At 37.9% G+C, this 22472-nt stretch overlaps 1 protein-coding gene across 1 annotated transcript in view; it reads right to left on the minus strand.

The window, feature by feature from the left end:
* Positions 1–22472, minus strand: part of PLXNA4 (plexin A4) — a 313936-nt gene that overhangs the window by 241222 nt on the left and 50242 nt on the right. The window contains exon 3 of the mRNA XM_053462914.1: positions 15386–15568. Within this exon, the coding sequence (XP_053318889.1) occupies positions 15386–15568 (183 nt within the window). The remainder of the gene's footprint in view (positions 1–15385; positions 15569–22472) is intronic.

Raw genomic sequence — 22472 nt, forward strand, 5'->3', positions numbered from 1 at the left:
ATCATATTAGCACACAAACATACTAACATACACACAATATACTTACACACACTTAAGCATACTTACACATATAGTAATGCACACACACACTTACCTTTGTTGGCTGTAACACTTACTTACTTACACACACATACATAGTAACATACTTTCACACACACACACACACTAACATACTTACTGACTGAAAGGGAAGTCCACCAGCTAGCAGCTTTTCTGCTTCCTTGCAGTTCTCACATGTTGCCTGCATTCGAGTGCCAGGAAATTAGATCATATTCTCTCACTTAGACTCAGTCAGTGTGCTGGGACTGAGGGAGCTCGGCCCGCAGGCCCAATGATATGCCTGGCCAGGGTGACATTGGGGTGTTGGCATTGGGCTCCACTGCCTCCATTACACCAATATACTTGAGTAGTATTATTGCAAAACACAACAGAGAAACCAGCAGTGGCACCTTCCCCAGCTCAGAACCGTAGGCTAGAGCTTAAGCTACCTATATAGTAGGATTGGCCCTGGGTGCATGCATATGAATGTCAAGTAAGAAGACTTGTGGAACTATATGGGCTGAAGAGGACAAGGTATGTGTACCCCCCTTATCCATTATACTGTGCTAGCACTATTTATTACAGACCAAAATATAGACAGACAAGCAGCTAGATGATAGATAGAATATGTTAAATAGAAATTGAAATACTGCTGGCCATTTAGGACGTGGAGGTTAAATTCACTTATATGAAATGAACCATTAAACACATTACATTTCTCCTGCTGAGTGTTAGATATGCACAATTAAAAATTATGTCACATATTATATTCCTTTCAGAAAGAGCACAAGAGTGTACCACTAAATCTATATCCCTTTCATTAAAACAAAAGAACCATTCAGCCTGCAGTTTTACAATAAAACCCACGTGAAATATTAAGTAGCCAGTTCACTCTAGTGGTTGTAAATCATGTAGTATTTTTTTTTCTTTTAAAAGCCCAATATTTTAAATTATTATAATGCATGAGAAGTTCTATTGTGGAAAAAACATGGGGGCAAGAGGTTAAAAGACAACTAGGATGGACTTTAATTCTTTCATCTTCCTAAACCATTATGGGAAGTAGTAGCACACATGTGCCTGCCTTTGGCACAGGCTAAAAAAAGGTTATTACCATCCAGCCTAATTTATAGGAAAGCAAATTAATAGATGAGACACATCATCTACGTATTAGTAGTTACGATATAGGGAAAACTACCAGGTGGTCAATTATATACATATACTGGTTTTCGATATTTTTACTTACTATATCTTATTTGGATACTGGTATTTTAAACTTGCAGCTTACCACCACAGGAATCAAAGGTCCACTGGCTGAATCCACCAACTATAAAGAGTTTTTCGGAAATTTCCCGAAATTAAAAACGTGGGATATTTTACAATTTTGGGTGTCTGAAAGTGTGTTAGCACTAGGGTGTGAATTAAGTAATAAATACAAAAGTTTGATTGACAAATCGATAATTACACCTAAGCTTAATTTAAAGAGGAAATCGTATTTAAGATTAAGTTTAGCTTTATTTTTTTGCACATTTTTTGCACACGAGTCTAGCTCTTCTGTCAAATAAAAATAAAGCTTGCCCAATAACCTTGTTTATGATGAAACTGTTACACTTGGAGATACTTCATTTAATTTAGCAGTAGATTGTTTTATGAGATTATACTTGTAGCCTGCTTAACAAAATCTAGACTATGGCTCCCAGCAACCATTAATTCTTGTTTGGGAGAACAGTTAACCTGTTAGTTACTTGTTAAACAGGGATATCTCTGTTAAGTTATGGGCCCCTAAGGACTGAGTTGGTCAACTTCTTCAAATGGATATTTTTTGTAAAATCAGGTTACTTCTTGAAATGTCCTTCAGCTGTAAGAACTATCATTATCAGTCAATACCTAACCTTTATTTGGAATAAACATACATGGCAGCTACTACTATAATTTCTGGTACTCCCTGTGTTTTAAATATAAATTGATATTGATAAAGAGGAACCACCAGGGGAAATGGATAAGGTGTCCCTTGCAGTGAAGTGCCTGGAAACGACTTAATTTAATAGAATCAACTCAAATTATCTTCAGAAACATCTGCTTGTGTGTCCTTTGAGAAATACATATAGCGTATTGTCTGAAAAGCATGTTGAAGCCAAACTTCCTAGCACCAACACAAGCAGGCACCAAGATTGCTTATGGTGCACATTTACTGGGATCTGTGGTGGACAAATGAATTATGTTCTATGGGCCTTCACAAACATTGTCACTGACACTGGTGTCCTGGTACGGATACTTTGCCTATCCTTGAACACAAGGACACAACAACAAGATTGGTTAATACATGTATTAGGATCTTTAATTAGTATCAATGTAAGGGGGTATATCCCAGCCTAGGCCGACTAGGCCTATGCCTAGGGTGGAAAATCCAGTGGACATTACTGGGGTGGTGCACAGTTAGAGAAGCAACCATATCTAGGACTGAGGCTAGTGTATGGTTATACTGAGCTGCAGCAAAATCAGCACAGGAACATGAAGGTATGTTTGAGATTAGTTGCAGAAGTGTGTTAGTAAGAGTGTTAAGGTCATGGAGGTTGTGGTTGGTTTGAGGTGTTTTTTTTTTAGGTAGAGGAGGTGTGGTATGGCAAGGTTTATGGCCTATTAACATTTAGTTAATAGGCTGTGGTCAGACAGAGAGAAAGGAGAAATGAAATATTGAACAAAGATGGGAGAACACTAGGTTGATTTGGTGACCATGAAGATGTGTGAGGGAGGTGGTCTATTGTGAGAAACCAAGAGAGGAGGTGAGTGACAGCAGTTTTGAAGCATCAGGGGATGGGTCATTATTCAGTATATTGAAGTCACTGAGGATTATTGTAGGGGTGGTGGAAGAAAGAAAGTCCTCTTGCTACAAACCAGCCTATTTATGCAATGGATACTGTGTCTTCGTCTTTAAGACACAGAGTGTCAGGACATGACATAATACAGTGCCTCTTAATGTATTCTGGATGCGACCGCAGAGGGAGGGGGCTGGGGGAACTGCTTAGATCGTGCTTAGAGTGGCCCCAACAGTACATATAACTGGGTGTACACTAGCGTAAGAATATAAGACATAAAGTTCAAGACATAAAATACACAAATTATTTGTAGACAGCTTCTTGTCTGAGTATTGACTGTTAACTACACAGAAAGGATTTTACATCTTATAAGGTGCATGATCTCTCATCAAAAGGTAAAATTGCAGACCAGAGGAGCTGCACTAGAGCCATTGATTCTACATCTGGAGTGTATTGGACTCTCTGTCATAGCAGAAATTCCGGCACTGGTATACACGTACCTTCCCATCAATATGACAAGTGCAGCAAACACAAAAAGGATTTGCAAACCGCTAGGTCACAGCTTTAATTAGATTTCATCTGAAAGGTGCAAAAAAATTAATATATAGAGATTATGCTGGCCTTTCTTGAAACCTCTCAGGATAGAGCATGAATTTCTCATTAGCTGAAGTTCAGCTGTTCAGAAAGCCAGGCACTTCACGAGACCCCAATAGAAGGAGGTTACCTGCTTTACAAAAACTGTCAGGGTTGTTCTCCCAGGCTTTCTATGCTGTAGCATATAAACGATGGCGTAAGTTATGGTATACGGACAGTCACTTGTAGTCATGTTTCTACTGTCCTACTTATCTAACAACTGTTATTCACAGCACAATAAAATATATTCATCGGGATTTATTGAAGGTACCAATATAATAAACCATCCCAAATCAGAAGAAGGTGTATACATGGGTTGTTAGATACTTTTAACGCGTATAAAGCAAAATACCCGCCGAGTCCCACTGGGCAGAACTGACACATGATCTATGAGTCCTACCTAATTGGGTGATAGGTCTTGCTTTTCCCACATATTAAAGTCTCAAACTATTCTTTGTAATCTGATTTGCACTGTCTAGGAGTGTTTGACAGTTTACTCCTTTCTCTTCCAATAAAAGGAGCTAAGCTGTAATCGGTAGCGTTCTTCTGGTCTTGCAAAGTAACACTTCTTTATGAGCCAGCATTGATTTCCCTCAGGAACAGATGTGCAGGTTTCTTTAAAATGCAATGCAAATTTTAAGATGCTTTGTATTAAATTGAAGAAGCACACTGCTATTAGCTACTTCTACCAGAGAAATACATTATATTTTCCTAGTAACTTTTTTCTGTAAATCAGCAAAGTTTAGGACAAGAACACTTGAATTATTTTTTTCACTAGAAAAAAAATGCTTGGACATGATCCGTACACTATTTAGCCAAAGATTTCAAAATATTGATATTCCTCTTCTCCTTTTGTAAATTTGTGATATTTAGGTAGTAAAAGTCTACATACTCTACTACCCTCTACTACCCTCTGGCACTCAAAGCGTTTATCAGAACAATATTTGATTTTTTTGGCCATTTCATCTTATTAAATAGAAAAACATATGGTAACACTTGTGAAATGTATTTGTGTGTGAAATTATGCTAGAATCGGTATTCCTGATTCCTGAGCAGCTTCTAAAGCAGCATATATTCATGTAATCCATCCAACAAACACATCAGTCTATCATTAGGAGGTTACAATAAAAAGAAAGTGACATTTTCCCTGGTCTAAAGCTCCTGTCATAAAATTTGTGAATGCTTGTCAACACTTTTCTCCCTCATAAATGTTTCTGCAATTTCACACATTCTCCATGCTGTCATTAGGACATTCCAATGTGTCCTTTGGATAATTAACCCTATCATTACTTGTGTAAATTGGGTGCTTGGAAATTTAGCTGCAGTGGCTTCATCACAAGTGGACGCTGCATAAGTGGACAGATAAGAGTTATACTGGGTTAACTAGACATCCATCCGTGGCTTTCATGACTTCCTCCAACTACTCACCTGGCCATCTGTATTCATTTCCACCGTATGTCCTTTTCCTACAGGTATGATATTATCAATGCAACTCATCTACCTCTGAACCCCACATCTCCTGCTTTAACCCTTTGTCTTTCACCTGGTATGAAAATATCCTTGAAACTGATCTGTACAGTCCTAAGACTCCTAACCACATCTCACCTACCTGAAATTCTCTCCCTCTTAGGTACAACATGGAGAAGAATTTCTTCAGGCCAGCAAACCTTCACAGTGTGTATGCATATGGTCCAACAAAAATACTAATCCAACCAAACTTGGGAGCAAAAGTACAATAACTCTCTGCTCTATCAGTAATAAAATGCTTTTATTATAATGACCACATATTTACTGTACAACCCTTCACAACATATCTCGCACAATCCCAGCACAGAATAAATACATGACAACTCAATAGTCCTGTCCTCGAGATTTTACAATCCAGTTTACAGGGGGATAATAATGGGGTGTTGGATGTTGATGTAAGTACATCTCCTAGAGGAGTTACTAAAATGCTTCCTTTGTTTTCTTTGGCCAACGCTTCTGTTTGTATTTTGTTAGAGAAGCTGATGAAGATGGCTGTGAGTAAATGACTCAAACAAGGCTATGGCATGTTTCAACTGAGAGAACTTGCAATTGCATTAAAACAGGCCACATATTTCAATCCAAACACTAAAATGAACAACAGAAGAGTCCATGATCAGAATTATACATCCATTTATTATACTAGAGCTTATCATGGAGGAATAAGCCAAGAATGTGCCCAATGTTGAGAAACTAAGAGCTTTGACAGTTCTGGAAGTGGAAACCATCTCACTTTGTGAATACTGGCTTTCATACTGTTGCCTATTCAAGACATTTGTCTCTGACATTATCTGTCAATAACAGCAATAATCTCCCACCAAAAAAGACACAGGAATATATGTTTTGGATCAAACAAGTTTTGAACAAAGCATCTCATATTACTACCCTTCATTTAATGCTCACCATTGTAAGCCCTTTGTCTACTGCAATCATTAGAATATAATCTTGTGAGTTCAAGTTTGTATCAAGTGGTTATAAAGAGCACTACTAACTTGGTCAATAAAAGTGTGTGACCTACTAATATACCACTGTTTCCATTTTCACTAATTCCTCTCATTTTAAGAACCATATAAAATCATAGCAGACACTGCAACCTTTGACATTGTGCTTTTCTCATGTTACATGCATATTCTTGGCCTATATGTCTAAGTGTCTATATTGCTGGTTAGAAGTCCAGAACCCAGCACAGCATATGGGTGATCATCACAACTGGGAAATCTCCAGGTATTTACCACGAATCTAAGAGTGAAGTCCTGCTTCCCTTGGTCTCTGGGTGAATTTCTTTTTTCTTGTGGCAGAGGAGTGGGATGTGCCCACACCTACTGTTCACCCTCCTTGCCCAATTCCTTCCCACCAAAAGGCTATCCTGGGGCTAGCCATATTCCTACAAATGGTTTGTAGTCTGTACTATTTGAAGAGCTAGGCAGTCAAAATAATTAGGAATATGTTGCCAACCCTTCTTTACCCAGGTATATAAACACCAGCATGAATCTTATCAGATAAATAGCAGTTTTGGTGAAAAAAAGTTTCTTATTTTATTTCTCTATTTATTTAATTCCAGTCTTCAGTTTTACAATATAATCCCCCCGAGCAGCATGCAAACAAATATTTTGTTTATATAGAGAATCTAATTAAAATGCAAAGGAAACATGAAAGCACTCAGAAGGTAAAAAGCAAACAAATGAACAAATGTAATAATATACAAGCTTTTCGCTCAAAAGATCTGTAGCACAGTACTTAGTGGGTTAATATACATTCTAAAAGTCACAAGCAGTGAATACTCTTGCCAAGCCTTCCACATGGGCATCAGAGGAAGTGCCTGACAGTTGAATTCGATCACTTTATCATTGTTTGAGACCGGGAACTAAAGACTTAAAGCTGAACTGATTGTCAAAAGAGAACATGTTCACATGGATCAGGCTCGTGAATGATGCCATTGAGCTAATGTGTTAATATAGTTATAGGAGGACAATGGGTTGAGGGGACCTGATCTTCCAAAGGCACAGTTCTGTGTTGTATAGCTGATTATCACATGCTAGGTAGATCTGAATAGACATTTATATAGGACTCTCTTAGGGTTTATATAATAAGGAGTGTTGACTAATAAATACATTTTCACAGAAAGTTTATCCTACACTTAAAAGTGAAATAAGGAGAGGGAGGCCCAGGCTACTCTTAACTGCTGTACATTTGGGTTTGCAGTTTAGCACAGTAGTTCATTGTAGTTCTAGGAGTAATCATTCTGCTTATTTAATCTGTGTGTGATCAGCGTTGGCTTCTTGTCCATCTGTTCTTTGTAAGCGTGATGCTTTATAAGGGCCCTTGTGTGATTCTGTTCTTTCCAGCGATATTACATGTATTTAAATTCAAGCTGTCTATGAATAAGTAAAAGGTATACATTAGGGGGGATACAACATAAATGTACACAGTTTGGTTAAAAAATAAACATGATTGATGTACATACATACTGTGTATACCTTGAAATTAAATTTAGAAAACACATGTACACTAAATAAGGGGGGTCAGGGGAGATATCCTGCATACACGACAAAAAAGTGTGTGATATTCACATGTACCTGTCCTGGCCCATCACAATAACACACCCTGATATAATCAGTAAAGAAATTATTCATGGCCACATATTTATAGGATGGCCTAACCTGCAAGGGTTAAATAGATGCTAAATCTGATCTTTTGTATATGTCTTTGAGTGACATATATAAAATATATGTAACACAGTCACTCTTTTAGAATCGTGTGACCGTCTTAACACATTATAAAGGTTATATTCTATAGGATGATACCTGGAAACTTCCTAGGGATTCGGGGTTAGCCCCAGTTAATCATTACGATGACTCTTTATGTGACTCTGTGACCTTTTGATATACATTTACCTACTTCAGCAGATGTTGAAGAGTAGAATAAGGTATTTTCTGTACGCAATTTCATGCCTAACATATTTTCTACACAGGTTCATGTAAACATTTAGAGCATTGAACACTGATGCACACTCCCACGAAACATTCTGAACTGAAAAAATTTTTATTCTGAAAAAATAAAAGACAGAATAGGGTCCCAATGAGGCACACTTGAGAGGTATGTACGTAGCTTAGTACTATATTGGACATGCCGACGTTTTCTGCTTTGCTTATTAGTTCTGCATATTAAACCTAGATGATGAATTACAGTATGTCAAAATGTGCAAATAGGGGGTTTTGTTTCTCTATCGCCAGAATACTAACGTATTTTAGTGACGTCCTTTAACCAACCCCCTCCCTCACCTTTCCTCCGGGAGTGACAGTGTGTAAAAAAAACGAGCTCATGAAAATGCTCTAATTTGTCAGAACAAGATTGCAGGTTGCTGTTAATTGCAGAATCACACAGAGATCCCTGCCTATTGAAGTGCGCTGCTTGATTCTTGAATATATATAGAGAGATTCAGAAATCCTACACCTTTCACCGCTCCCACGGGGCAGCTAGTGCATGACAGCTTTGTGAAAGTTGTTAGCAGGAGACTGCTAGCCTCTCTCTCTCTGCTTGCCTGGCAGTAAAACTTTTTATGGGAGCACTGATTCCATTGCTGAGTAACAGAGCAGAGTGTGTCTGTCAGGTCTTACACTCCCTTGGGTGCATAGTATATTGGGTTTTTTTGTACCTTTTGTAAAAGTACATGGTTTATGTCACTTTTATTTTGACTGCTCAAATCCACGTGTGCGGTTTCTTACCTACATCAGAACAGGTTTGGCTTTTTTATTTATTAAAAAGAAATGAGGAACCAGGAATATCTTAACAGCTGTCATGGTATTGATTGCTGGTTAACTACTCCATTACGAAGTTACAAGTAAACAAGCAGGTTTACTAGCCAAATTGTGGGTTTGCAGTTGAATTGTGGTAATATGAAACATATGACTACACTATACATTATAAAAAGCCGGCACTGGTGCATTCACAACCGTCCTTTTTTGTTGCAGCCCGCATCTCCATCATAGCTCTCATGTGGTCACTGAAAAGGAAGGTGAGTGGTTCAGTGCCTGGCCACAACTCAAAGAAGGCGTCCCCAATTGGACGTCTGCAGTGGTGAGGGGAATGCTGGTTATATTCTTCCGCAAGAAGTGCTGGGTTGCCATTCTATCTTGCAGGATAATATTTACTGCATACACCTTTCATAATGGTCTTTAATGGTTGAAATATTCCATCTCATCTTGACTCACCTGCACACTGACAGTTTAGTGAGTAAACCACACAAAGATTTGGTTGTTTAGCTGTGAATGAAAGATAGAGGTCGTATTTAACACGGCATAACAGTAACGGTGTCCCAGCAACCTACATCAAAGCAACGGCGCCATGCACCCAATCATCAATTTTGAACATTATGCACATTATCATGCTCCAGCATTAAAGGTTAACCACACACATGCATATGGAGGTTTTGCAGTTAAAAATATTTCTGTTACATTGTATCTCCCTGCTAAAAGATGGACGTTGCAAGTTCCCTGCATTCCTTTAAAATATAACAGTGCTCAATGTCTGTCTGCTGTCAGAGTAGACACAAGCCTGTTAGAATGCAGCCTTCTTCTTGTAAAAAGTCTCTCTATAGAACCAGACTGGCAACTGGCTTGTCTTTATGAAGAAAAAGATCAATTCTGTTATAAATAATGGCCGCTTGTTATCCCTAGCTGTAAAATATATTTCCATCTACCAGAATACTGCAGTCAGAAGAAGGGTTGTTAAACGCTTAGACACTTAGATGAACAAAACCCACGCATGTTATGAAGTCTCATTTCATTTTTATGAGAGATACGCAAAGCTTTGATCATTAGATTCCTCCTAATTCTGTACATGTAAACAGTTGCCAGGATCCTGTATGTATGGAATTCCCCTAAGTATTTACTCTATTCCCCTGCTCATGAGCCAACAGAATCAGTTTTTTTCTGTAAAACAATATTCCAGGCAAGGTTGTAATAACATATATACATTCAATATTATTATTCTATGAGGTTTACTTGCAATAATACTAGCAAGGAAGGGTGGAGACTAATTTTTTTATGTTTCACAGAAATATGTAAAGGCAATGTCATTACTAGAAAAGCAAAATAAACCGCAAATGTGATAGTTGGTGAAATGTCTCAAAAATCAGGAGCATTGTGCCTTTTGCGTTCCTTATTTTCCTGATTTGGAAACAGTAGTAAAAGTTATATTTTAAAATTTCCATTAATTAATTACCATTAATGTTATATGGTAGTATAGCTACAACATGTTTCTATGTGCCCTATAAATAGGGATGGTCAAACATTCTTCAAATAGTCCAATTTCGACTGGCCCACTCCTGGAGATGGGAAAGTGGCAGATGGACTTAGCACAATGTTATATGACCCTGCAGTAAAAATGAGTTTGCTTGCTGCTTGATCCAAACAAGCTAAAGGGCTAAGGGAGTGAGGGAGTATGTGTGAGTGTGTGTATACGTGGTAGAATGAGTGCACATGACTTGGGTAACATTTATACCAGAATGATGGATCTAAAAATACTTTACATTAAAGTATGCATTTTTAAAATGTCTGGACTTGTATCTAGTTAGATAACTAAGACTAGAATTCATTTGGCCTCAACTAGAGCTACGTAATACATTTTCCAAATATATGCTGTTGTAATGTAGTTTTAGCGGACAAGTCCATTTTTTTTACATTCATGAGGACAGCTCTGATTAGTAAATCAATAATATTTACGACAACCAGCAACTCATCACGAGCAGTGGACACAACATTTATATAATGTGGATGCCTTTATGTAATATATGTGGGGGTCTCAATTTAAGGTTACCATGATTTCTATCCCCATGCACTGTATTTTTCTGATTCCATATTGCTAGCCTGCACCAGCATCCCTGGTGTATATTTGCTTAATCAATTCCTTTTGTTAGAATGCAATTAAGTCCAGGTTTATAAAGGGAAATAAAAGCGTGTGGATTCCAGCCAAGATTATGAACAAAGAGTAGCACTTTCCCGAGTATAGGGAGCTCGCAACAGCTACTGCATTAAGATTTCAGCCTCAAGTGCTTTATAAAACACAATGGCTTAACCCTATCACCCATTTTCTCTTATCATATTAATGCATCCAATGATCGGGAAAGTGGTTAGATTCATACAAATCCATTGCTTATCTCAAGCAACCATGTCATCTTCAGCCTTAAAAGTCATTAGGATGAAGGTTACTGTTTTTTGTTTTTCTGTATCTCAATTCTGCAATTACATATAGAATGGGTGTATATCTAAACATAATTATTTTGGGTAAATTGATGAGAACTGGGGTTAAATCAGGTTATTAAATGGAGCTATATTAAGGCATTTCCACAAATAAATGCTGAAGACCCGGATCATTTATGATTATGATAAGTGTTGACCTTAAGATAAGTTAAGATCCATGAAACTAGTTGTCTCAGTGTCTTTCTAATAATTCTTGCTTGTGTTATAATATCTGTCAAATTTGACACACTTTGTAAATGCTCTAAAATGCATTCACTAAAACTGTGGAAAAAACATGGTTTACCTTTAGGAGAAGTTGCAGCTCTAGATCTGCCGTGCCTCACTTCCTTCGTGGTCCAACATTAAAAATCAATGGGAGCGCTTTTTGCACATCCACGCAGAGGGGTCTCATTAGACTCCTCCGAACGCTTGTTGAGCCCAGCGCTTTATCTGACGGCGGTAAGTATATCTTATGGTGGGGCTATAAGTGTTTGACCAAAAGCATCTAGTGCATGACAAATAGCAAAGGGGCTGATTTATAAGGAGGATTCGGCAGAATTCCTCCATGCAAGGAGGACCACACTAAGCATAAAGGTCTACAAGTTGGACTTTAAAATGCTATTACAGACACTTGCATTATACAAAATTAGTATTTATTAACATTCCAGAATTTCAGAGTGATGCATTATAGAAAATTAATAAACAATTGTCCGCCATTGCTAAGTTAAAGTCCAACAGAAATGTGCAAGCATTTATCTGACTGATAAACTGGACATTATCGATTTGCCATGTTAAATCTGAATTATATGCCATATATAGCATAGTTGAGGGCGCAGAGAATGATTCATGTTGATTGAGTATTAATGTAAATCAACCTGTTGTGATTCCCAACACCTACTTGCAATGCACGCTGTAAGTCAACATCCCTTATCGCAAATGACAAGAGTTCTATTATCCTCAAACCATCCCTCAGCCTTCAAATGCTAATGTATTTTGCTCCACAGTACCTAACATAAATGACAGAATTCCTTCATAATAGGTCCGTCATGACTTATACTTAATTATAAGCAGCCTCATGTTGTGGTTCTGAACCAGGAGGTTGAAAGCTCTATACTTAAAACACTAAGGAGCAAATGGTCAAGTTTATCAATCAATCTCAGTTGTAGAAGATGTATGGTGCTTTCTTCAACACGGTAGTGTAATTAAGACAGAATGCTGTTAATGGGGATTGTTTGCAAGTATAATTACAAATGTAAAGTGATTCTGTCATGCTATGTATAACAGTATTCATCCTTTACAGACTGGTACTGAATCTTTAGCAGCAAAACAAAATAATCATTAACAGGGGGTTTTAAAGGAAGCACAATGTTGGTTCTGATACCCCAAAACCAGTAAAACAAGGATAATCATTCCTCACACAGCATTAGCATGGGGAAATTTAAGGTATTAATGGACCCCTTGCTGGCTTTTTGTAATGTTATTGACTACTCCTCCTGAGTCTAAGGAGCACTTCTCTTTGGCTACCACACAGCAGCCTCATGAGCCAGGTAGTGAGCACCTATTTGATAATGGGTCATTGGAAAAGATCCATGCTGCCCACTGATTAAAGTGGCAATGACTTCACATACTGCTTACAGCCAAATTCAGGCACAATTTTCAGGTCTTGGTCTTCCATACAAAAAATACATAAATGCCCTGATTTGATTCATCGCTGTCGGGCAACTCTGTCATCATTATGTTTTGGCTCTAGCACATCCTTTGGTGTTTTTTTGTGGTCAGAAGCTGTGCATGTTGACAAGAAGCTGCATTGAAAATGTTGATCTTTATTTATGCTTTACTTATTAAATTTAAAAAATACCCTTTGTGACAGGATGCTGCTCATTAGACAGCAGGTCTCTCTTTTTTACTTCATTATAGTGATTATTCCGATTTGTCCCAAAAGTAGGTCAAAATTAAATAACAGGCATCCAACTCTGCTACACAACAAATCATTCAAATGAACACTTATGTGCTGTCATTTAAACGCCGCAACAAATACACGGAAAAGATCACATTCTGGAATTGAACATAGTTTTCTAGAAAAAAAATCCTGTAAATTTGCTATATTAATATGTGTTGACGTGGTAAAAAAAAAAAAAAAAGGGTGTAAATATGCTTCTTATGCCAGACACGTGTTCCATTTTTAAGGTGTTATTTTGGGGTCCTATACACCTATAAGACTCAAGTTCACCAAAGAAAAGACCCTTGGTGCCATCACTATTGTAGGTTCTCTCATACCACACACATGATTCAAACTGCAACACCATTTATACGTTAAATATGGAAACAGGTAGGGTTTTGTACCTTTTGCTATCATTAACACAACAAGTATTATCACAATAATAACCATAATAGCATAGAAATTTAGGTTGGAAAAAAGACCAACAAGTTCAACCCTGTTGTTGACCCAGAAGAATCCCACATAGAAGTCATTTTTCACTGCACCATTTAGGGTATATGTTTTCCCAAAATGCATAAAACTGCATATGTCAATATTAAATCTAACTAGCCAATTAGGCTGCCAAGTCTTTCAGCATTTTTACACAATGTTTTCTTAATCACAATGCCTTTTTTCTTTTTATGCACACACAAACATTATATGTTAAGACTCTAGACTGTAAGCTCGTTTGAGCAGGGCCCTCCCCACCTGTTATCTCTGTCAAATTGTTATATTACATACTACTTGTCATGTCCTGTCTACCCATTATACAGCGCTATGGAATTTGATGGTGCCATATAAAACAATAAATAATAATATATTGTTTTTTTAGGCATAGAACTTTCTTTTGATACCATTTTAGATGTATAGTCCAAGAATTAGTATGAATGATACATTAAAACAATGAAAACATTTGGGATGAATTTTTTTTTTCTTCTTCTAATATTGTACCTGTACATCCTTAAAACTCGTGTCACGAAAGGCCATTAGTACACGTACATCTTGATGTTGCACTACACTCTAAGTACTTTCACCTCTTTATAGAATGCAATGAAGTTACTCGGACACCATCTGTCCTTCATAAAACAGTTCTGGCTCTTGGCTCGCATGTTTACCTGGATAGGACTTTAATAACTTTTTAATACTGGTTCTTTTGCTTTATGCCACTATGCCAGACAAGAGAGAGTCCTTGAAGATCAAAAGCAATGGTCTGACTATTTCTTGGTTGAGTTCCCTAAGTACCTAAGAATGTATACCACCTGGCTGGGAGGCTTTATCCATTTTAACTTTATTTAGGAGTTTTATTAATTTATCCAGTGTTCACAAATCATGTTTGCTGTGAGCTTTTTGTAGCATTACTTTCCAAACCTGCAGGCATCAGTCCTTCATTGATAAATAGAGGAAAGCTTCTGCTTTCTCCAGAATTTCACAAACCAAATTACCAAGTTCAGATTTGAATGAGTCAACAGTTTCCTTCATTTACTGCTGTTTATTAAATTCTTAGAAATTATAGTGACACAGGCTCTTGCAGAGCTTGTTTGACCACAGTTAACATCATCCCTCTAACGGGTACGCAATGATCAAGAAGTTTCTTGTCTATATTGTACGGCATAGTGATCAAAGTGAGGGTTCTCAGCTAAAGTGTGAGTCTGCAGGAGAGTTGCAGTTTCAGCTCAAAGATGTTAGATTTAACTATGGGTTATACAAGTCCAGCCAAGCACTCCTTTGCAGGAGAAGCTCACTACGGTTGGTCATTTATACTTCCTGGCGTTATCAGGGGAACTAAAATATTCTACTCTACCGGAAATTGCTTTAGTGAATACCAGTGCTATGTAGTTTTATATGACATGAGATACCTGCGCAAAAGAAATCTCAAGAAGCTCAACAGTTGGAATGCTCAGAGAAAGCCCAACATGTCCATATTGGCAGTGTTTTAGTTCACTTAAATAAAATGGTACAAACTTATTATTTATACTTTGCTAGATAAATATTTTACTGTTATAAAGCCCTGGAAGTCAGGTCAACATACCTTGCATATATCTGTTGAGGTCCACTCCTTTTCTATAACTACTTTACCCAGCTAGGTGGTTGCATTGTATGTATTACAAAACAAAAAAAAACCCATAATTTTATCATTCATCGGAAATCTTGGATCCTACCTTTTTTAGTTTGCCACTCTTAGTGCCCACGAAAGCCAGTGAGTGATTCTTGTAGACATAGGCAATAACAGAGGTCATTCTATCCATGTCCTCCGTGAAGATAGGTATCCCTCGAACCATCTCAGATACTCCCAGCGGGGCATTCATGTCCAGGCCACAGAAATCATCAGCAATGGTGATAAGCTGTGGAAAATATAACATTGATTAAATGATTAAATGGCTTTTTTTCATTTTAACATTAGCCTGCCACTTCACTTTTAAATCTTACAATTTACAGTACAGTGGGCTAAGAATCCCTAATTATAAATGTCTGCAGATTAAAATGTTAATATATTAAAAGAAAAAATGAATAGTGAGGCGTACATGAAATTAGATATAATACGCAAAAATAATGTACTAAACTATATATTACATATATACTATAGGAGCAGTCATGATAACTTCCTGTTTTCAAATTCTACATGATTATTCCTTGCCTATTGTTTTAACCCTTTTCACAGCGAACCTCAGCCTCCCGGGGGGAAATAACCTTCTAACCAAATATCTGAAACAATTGTAAACAATTTTACATATGCAAAACATATAACAAAGCGGCATTGTTCATGTATCAACTGGCAACACGATTCCCGAAAATAAAACATTATTTAAATAACAAATAAAATTACACTGCAGAACAACATATTGCAGCACAAACTTAAATACAATCAATAATGCAAGTGCCAATCTTTAATCTCTGAGCTGCTCAAGCATTTTCACAAATGCTATTGGGTCTACAAAAAATTGACATTTCTTGCTTTAGCATTAACAAAGTCCTTCGGCAATGTTTCAAAGTCAATCTCGTGAGCAATGGCTTTCTCAGTAGACCCACCAGCCATTCTATATTTTGAGCCATTCTACAGGGGCACAGCACTGCTCTTTATTTTGAGTTTAGGGGACAGCATATAGTTTATTTTAAAGTTAGGGACGCAGCATACGCTTTATTTTGAGGTTAGGGAGATAGCATAAATTTTTATTTAGAGGTTAGGGGGCAGCATCACCTTGAGGGACGGAGTCATGTAAGTGGATCATACACATGTAGACAAGCCCCCAACCCCCGCATAGACACAGTCTAAGTCTCCAGCCCTCCTTCGTTATAAAATAGAGGAAAAGCCATCTGGCACACTAGCTGAGCTCTGTGTCACTCTTACAGGGTGGCAGGAGGTTCTCTCTGCTCAGTCAGAGTGGCGCCTCTCACTCTCCTCCATGTCAGGAAAGAGCAGCCACCAGGGTGCAGCTCTAGCAGAGTGCAGCGCATGGCACACCCCAATATATCTGCACTCTAGGCCGTCGCCTACCTTGCCTATAGGTAGCGCTGGCCCTGTGAACCATTCTAAGGTCGAAATATCATACATTGAGCCGTCATAAAGCATGGAGCATGTCATAATGTTGACTTCTTTTAATGGTTTTGGACTTGTTCTTTAAGATGCAGCCTAAATTTAACAGAGTACTATAATTATTATCATCTCTACACAAACCACCATAGCATGTTTATATAACAATCACCTGGCTCCATTCATGACAGTGTGCAATGCGGCCTAGGCTGTAATCTCTAATTATAGCACTGAGTAAATTAGCAAGCATACCGTGAGACATGTATGTAAATGGGTAGTCACATGTTGAAGCGTATTATTGCTTTAAATCCAAATAGCACAGTTTCCTACATGCATTGCAAGGTCGAACGTATTTACTTTTTAATTGAATTCAAGCTTGCAAGGTACTATTACTCAGTTAATGACAATCCCAAAGGTGAAAGAATGTAGGCCCACAAGTGCTGCTAATTTTACAGATATCTCACATTTACCACAGGCTCCATAATCAGAATGACTGAACCAAGAGTTAATTGGTACACAAGCTGAGATGCCTATAAGATCCAGCATGATGTGCTTTGGGACTCTGCTTACTATGCATGCATACCAAATATCCTTCTTCAGGAGGCTCAGTCCCTCTTTGAGACCTAAAGCTCCTTGTCCTTCCTTTCTCCCCTAATGTCAGGTGGATACTAGCGCATCATAGCAATTAGACGAGCAATAGGGATATTTAGTGCCCAAATACCTTGGTCTTGTTACAAATGACGTTTGTCCAATCATATATTAAATGGTTATTAAGTCAATTAAAAATATTTACCTTACCCTCACTCTATATTTCCCATGATCACTGCTGATCACTATTCATAATTATTAAAATAAAAACATTAGTATAGTTTTGTATGCCTTATTATATGGAGAACGTCTTTTTGGGTGACAAGTGGTCGTTTCTTTACTCTCTTATCAGGATATGTGCATTTATTTAAGACATTTTCCGACAAAAGAAAGACCCACTAACAGAACTACACCTGAAATTCAGACAAGCATCTTTTATCCACACCATCCCTTAACCATTTCCGGTAGCGCTGCGGCTTACATATGCCACCCTTCAAAACCTTCCTGTAGCCATGTGATGAATCATGGGACAACGCATTTTAGCGAGGACATTTTTTTCCCTTCACATTTCTTCTTAACAAAAATTAATCCAAGAAGAAGTTAAAGCTAAAGCACAGTTTACAGTCCAGCTTTTTACTGGGAAGGTGTTAGGATTGAAGTATATTCTGCCTTTTGGGGATTTAGCTGTCATTTGATTTCAGGAAGTAAATAAATCAAATGGTTGGTGCAAAGCTTGCCGGATGGCAGCCTGCGAAGGCAGAATACTAACAGCATTTCCTCTGAAGGCACAACCTGAGATATTAATGCCGTTCTATAAAAAAAAGTAGGGCTGATATTCTGCTTACTTTGCTGTCTGAAGCACCTTTGATAAATGTGAAACATGCAGATTACACGTTTAGTTCCCATCAAGGGAAAACTTATACCAGCTGTACACAGGTCTGATAAGGGTTAAATAGAATGTGTTCCACTTTTTTATCGGGGTGCACCCTGGTGGCACTAATGTAGACTTATTTTAAGGTATTCATTTCTAATTCTTATTATGTTTGCAAAATGCTTGCTGTGTGTGCCAAATGTACAAGGTATACCCAAAACAGGTCATTAAATAAGGGGTTCAGTTAAAGTATGAGGGCACGATGACCCGAAGAACAGACTCATCAGCATACCTAGGAACTTTTCAATGTAGGCTGCCCCGAGCTCTTCTTCTTGCTTCATGAGGTGGTGGAGCTAGTCATGTATAAGGGAGAAGCTAGCCCGGTGCGATTAGATGTAGTGATGGAGCTACCCCAACATCGACGGGTGTGGGACGTTTCATTGAATATGTTTTTGCTCTTTTTGAAATTTGCACTAGAATTCCTTTCTACAATCAATGCCATCAGTGTGACACTCCATTTGGTCTATATTCTTTTCAGGGAGAAACTTATTTACTTATTTCATCAAAACAGCCAATTTTACAACTAGATTGTAAGCTCATTTGCGCAGAGCCCTCCTCACCTGTTGTTTCTGTAAGTCATCTTGTTATGTTATATACTAATTGTTATTTCCCCATCCACCCTTTGTACAAGATTGAATCTGATGGTGCTATATAAAACAATAAACATTAATAACTGCTTTTTAAACTCATTCTTCGTATTTCTTAAATATCGCACTACTCTGTTAATCAGTTCAAGATTTACAGAGCCTTCGTTATGAAAACACACATTTTTTATACATTAAACTCTGGCAATCCTTGTTCCTATAAATCACAGGAGCGAAAAATATTAATTTGAGATGCCTCATTATCCACCTCCTACATACTTCTGTACAAATAATAACATTCCCGTTTTATCATCTAGCGCAGCATACATAACCAACTCTTTCTACATTGTTCTCCAAAAAGTACCCGATTGAACTGTTTTTCTCAGAAAGTCATGAAGACAATTGCATTTATTTGTCTTCATTAGATTACACAAGCTGTTTAGAAGTGCAGTATTTTTCTGTGGATAACCACAAATTTAGACGCAGTTAACAACAGAAAAACTTTACAGCCATTACCGGGGGAAAAAAACAATATGATCGAGAATAAATTCATAGAAGCTAATGTTGCAGCCTACAGTCTAATTGCTTGCATGATGCAGCTCAACACCATTATAGTGCAAAAGTAACTGTGGAATTACATGTAACTGTGTAAATGTCATTGGATTAGGGTGATGTTACCTGAGTTATTTGCCACTCTGGTCTTTTATAACTTATCTGCTGCACTTAATTTCCTATACTATTCCTACTACTATACAATTTATGTAAAAGATACGTTTTGCTTTGCATGCAACGAATATCACATTTTGTATTGTCCTCTGCCTTGGCGTCTTCCTCTAAAACCACGGGATATTAATACGTTTTGACCACAGAGAGATGAGCCCTTTGCATGCAAAGTTTGGAAAGTGGACTTTCTACCGCTCTCAAACTGACTATGTTTTAGAAGGATCTGGTCCCGTCCATCTTTGTCTAAACTATCTACCTCTGTTAAATACATGCAGTATCGGTTTTCCCATCCTACTCATTAGTGTTATGGAGTCAGACGATTAGAACAGGTAACATGCTGGTAGGTCACTAACAAAAGTACAGAGTCCTTATGGCTGGATGGACTGTGCCATCCTATAGCAGCATTTATTGTATATATGGTTTGTCCATTCCCACTCCCAGTGCTGTGTAAATGTTATATTATGTACATTTGTATGGCTGTTCAGATCTTGCAGGAATTCAGGCCTAAGTGATGGAGATATCAGTATATTATTTATCTGATCAGTAGATCAGACCTGTCGAGCAACATACTCATAGACGTTAATGGTGCTTCTCTCAACAACAGATGAGAAAACTCTACAGCCGTCAATAATGTCTCTATATATTGGTATATTCTTCGCATTTGTAGTTTTTGTTAGATGGATAATATACTGGAGATTTACATAAATATATTACACAAAATTTGGGCTTGTTGTGTGAATCTACGGATGCCATTTTCCTAAAGCAAAAATAAACAGAATCTATCAATACTCATACACAGAATTACACCTCCTCCTTTCTAATACTCATTATAATTCCTAGATTTAAGAAGGGTTATTTTATTTTGAATCTACAAGTTTAAAGGTTACAAGGACAAGTGGGGAAACAAAGCAGGCGAAACCGACTTCTAAACAGAACTGACGCCAGATAATTATTCTCTAACTTGACCTTTATAAATGTTCTGCTGTCAAAATACGGCCAGACCTGCTGGACTCCAGCTGCCAACTCAGTCTTCAGCATAAGCCTTGTTAGCGTCAAATCTACGACAAACCTTCTGGATTCTGCATTGCACAATGATAGTTTATATTTTAAAGTAATGCTGCCCTAGCTTACCTGAATACCATAAGATTTAATTTTGGTCCCAATTTCCAGGCACTGTCCCATGTAGCTGCCCTACTGCTTTTATGTGCATGAGCCAGGTTTGAGGGGCTCTTAAACAGGGGTCTGCACCAGCATTGCTCATAGTGGACATGTACTGGGGTCTGTAGTGGATAATTTAAAGATGTTTAATGTACCATCATGAACCTTGGTATGGATACTAGTGTCCTTGTACATATAATTTGCCAATCCCTGCTCTAAAATCACTTGACCAGCCCAGAGAGCAGTAAAAACCGTACAGACCTCCATTGCAGCCCCCACATGGCCACCTCCCTACATTCTAAAGCTAAGTACCGTAAGGTGGGTTTTTGGGTAAGAGCCAGCCCTGCCTACTTCTACAGTGAGCCACTGACCGCCTAACACAAGTGTCCTTGTTTGGGACACTCAAAACGTTGTGTGGCGTGCATTCAATTTACACACTTCTTTGCTGACTATAGATTACCCAACGTTATGCCAAGTGGCCTAACCCAAACGCACTTCCGTTATCAAGGAGGAATTTAATTGTTCCACCAGCTATGGCAATAGTATCAAAGTTAAAATATTTCCAGCCTTAAATGGAAATACTGACGACCCTGCTCGCAGACATAAAACAATGTTTTATAATTTGAAATAAACCTTGACTATTGTAACATATTTTGCCAGAGTAATGTTATTCCTTTCCGCATTCAGTGTTTTTTTTACAAAATTGTGGGGGCAGAATCCAGAATCTGGCAAATATCTTAAATCTAAATGAGTAATTTAGTAATTAAATTATCATCTCCCAAGATCTTGTTTGGAACATCCCATTCTTTTAAAATAGGTTTCTACTGTTCTAGCGCAGAACACAAGCCTTAGGGAAATAATTAGAACCAGGGTGCGTACAATAATAAAGTTATATGCAGGATGGATAGGCCTCCTTGTTAGCATCATTACGTTATAATTACACATAATTTCCTCATTTCTCTAAATGAATTGCATTAAACCAGACCACCCTTTTAAACTCAATATATCTGTAAATTCTCCACCAGCATTGCGAGAAGACGATTCTCAACTTAATAAATGAGAATGTATGGATGCACACCTGACTCCACATCTGATGTATCATTCATATCGGTGGACTGGCAATTCACCTGTGTTATTCCCACTGAGGGGGTTGTCACGCCACTCAGGATTGCCTTATTTACTGCAGTTGTCATCAAACTGGGAGACAAGAATGGTGTTCTGGGAGCCAAGCTAGACAAAGTATCTCAGAACCCATTCATTAGCTCATCAATTCTGTCCAGTATTGCCACTGGATTCTTAGTAAGGTTCAAATGCATCACTGCAGAAGCCCTTTCGGAGTAAATTACACTAAGAAGCTGATGTTGATCAAAAATGGTTCAAAGAAAACCTAACTTACATTCGACTAGCATGTAAGGTAACGGCCCTGACAAACTGGCCCCTGTTTAAATAAAAACTATGAAGACTTACACAGTAATCCACTTGTATGTTAAGTAAAATACTCTTCTTCTCACAGTAGCTACACATACAGTCTTTGCTTTGAATTCTCTGACCTTTTTTTCTGTCACTTTGTAATTCTAACTATTATCTGAGTCTTTGCCTTCATCCTCTGACCCAAGGTCCCTAGTTTCCTGAGCATCTCGCCTATCCACCCTCCATCTCAGTCTTGTCCCTCACTCTTTGTGTCCTTCACTCTTGCTCCTTTAACTCTCATTTATTCAGCCTCTGCACTATAT

The sequence above is a fragment of the Spea bombifrons genome, chromosome 4 (assembly GCF_027358695.1).
Source record: "Spea bombifrons isolate aSpeBom1 chromosome 4, aSpeBom1.2.pri, whole genome shotgun sequence".
Taxonomy (NCBI): domain Eukaryota; kingdom Metazoa; phylum Chordata; class Amphibia; order Anura; family Pelobatidae; genus Spea; species Spea bombifrons.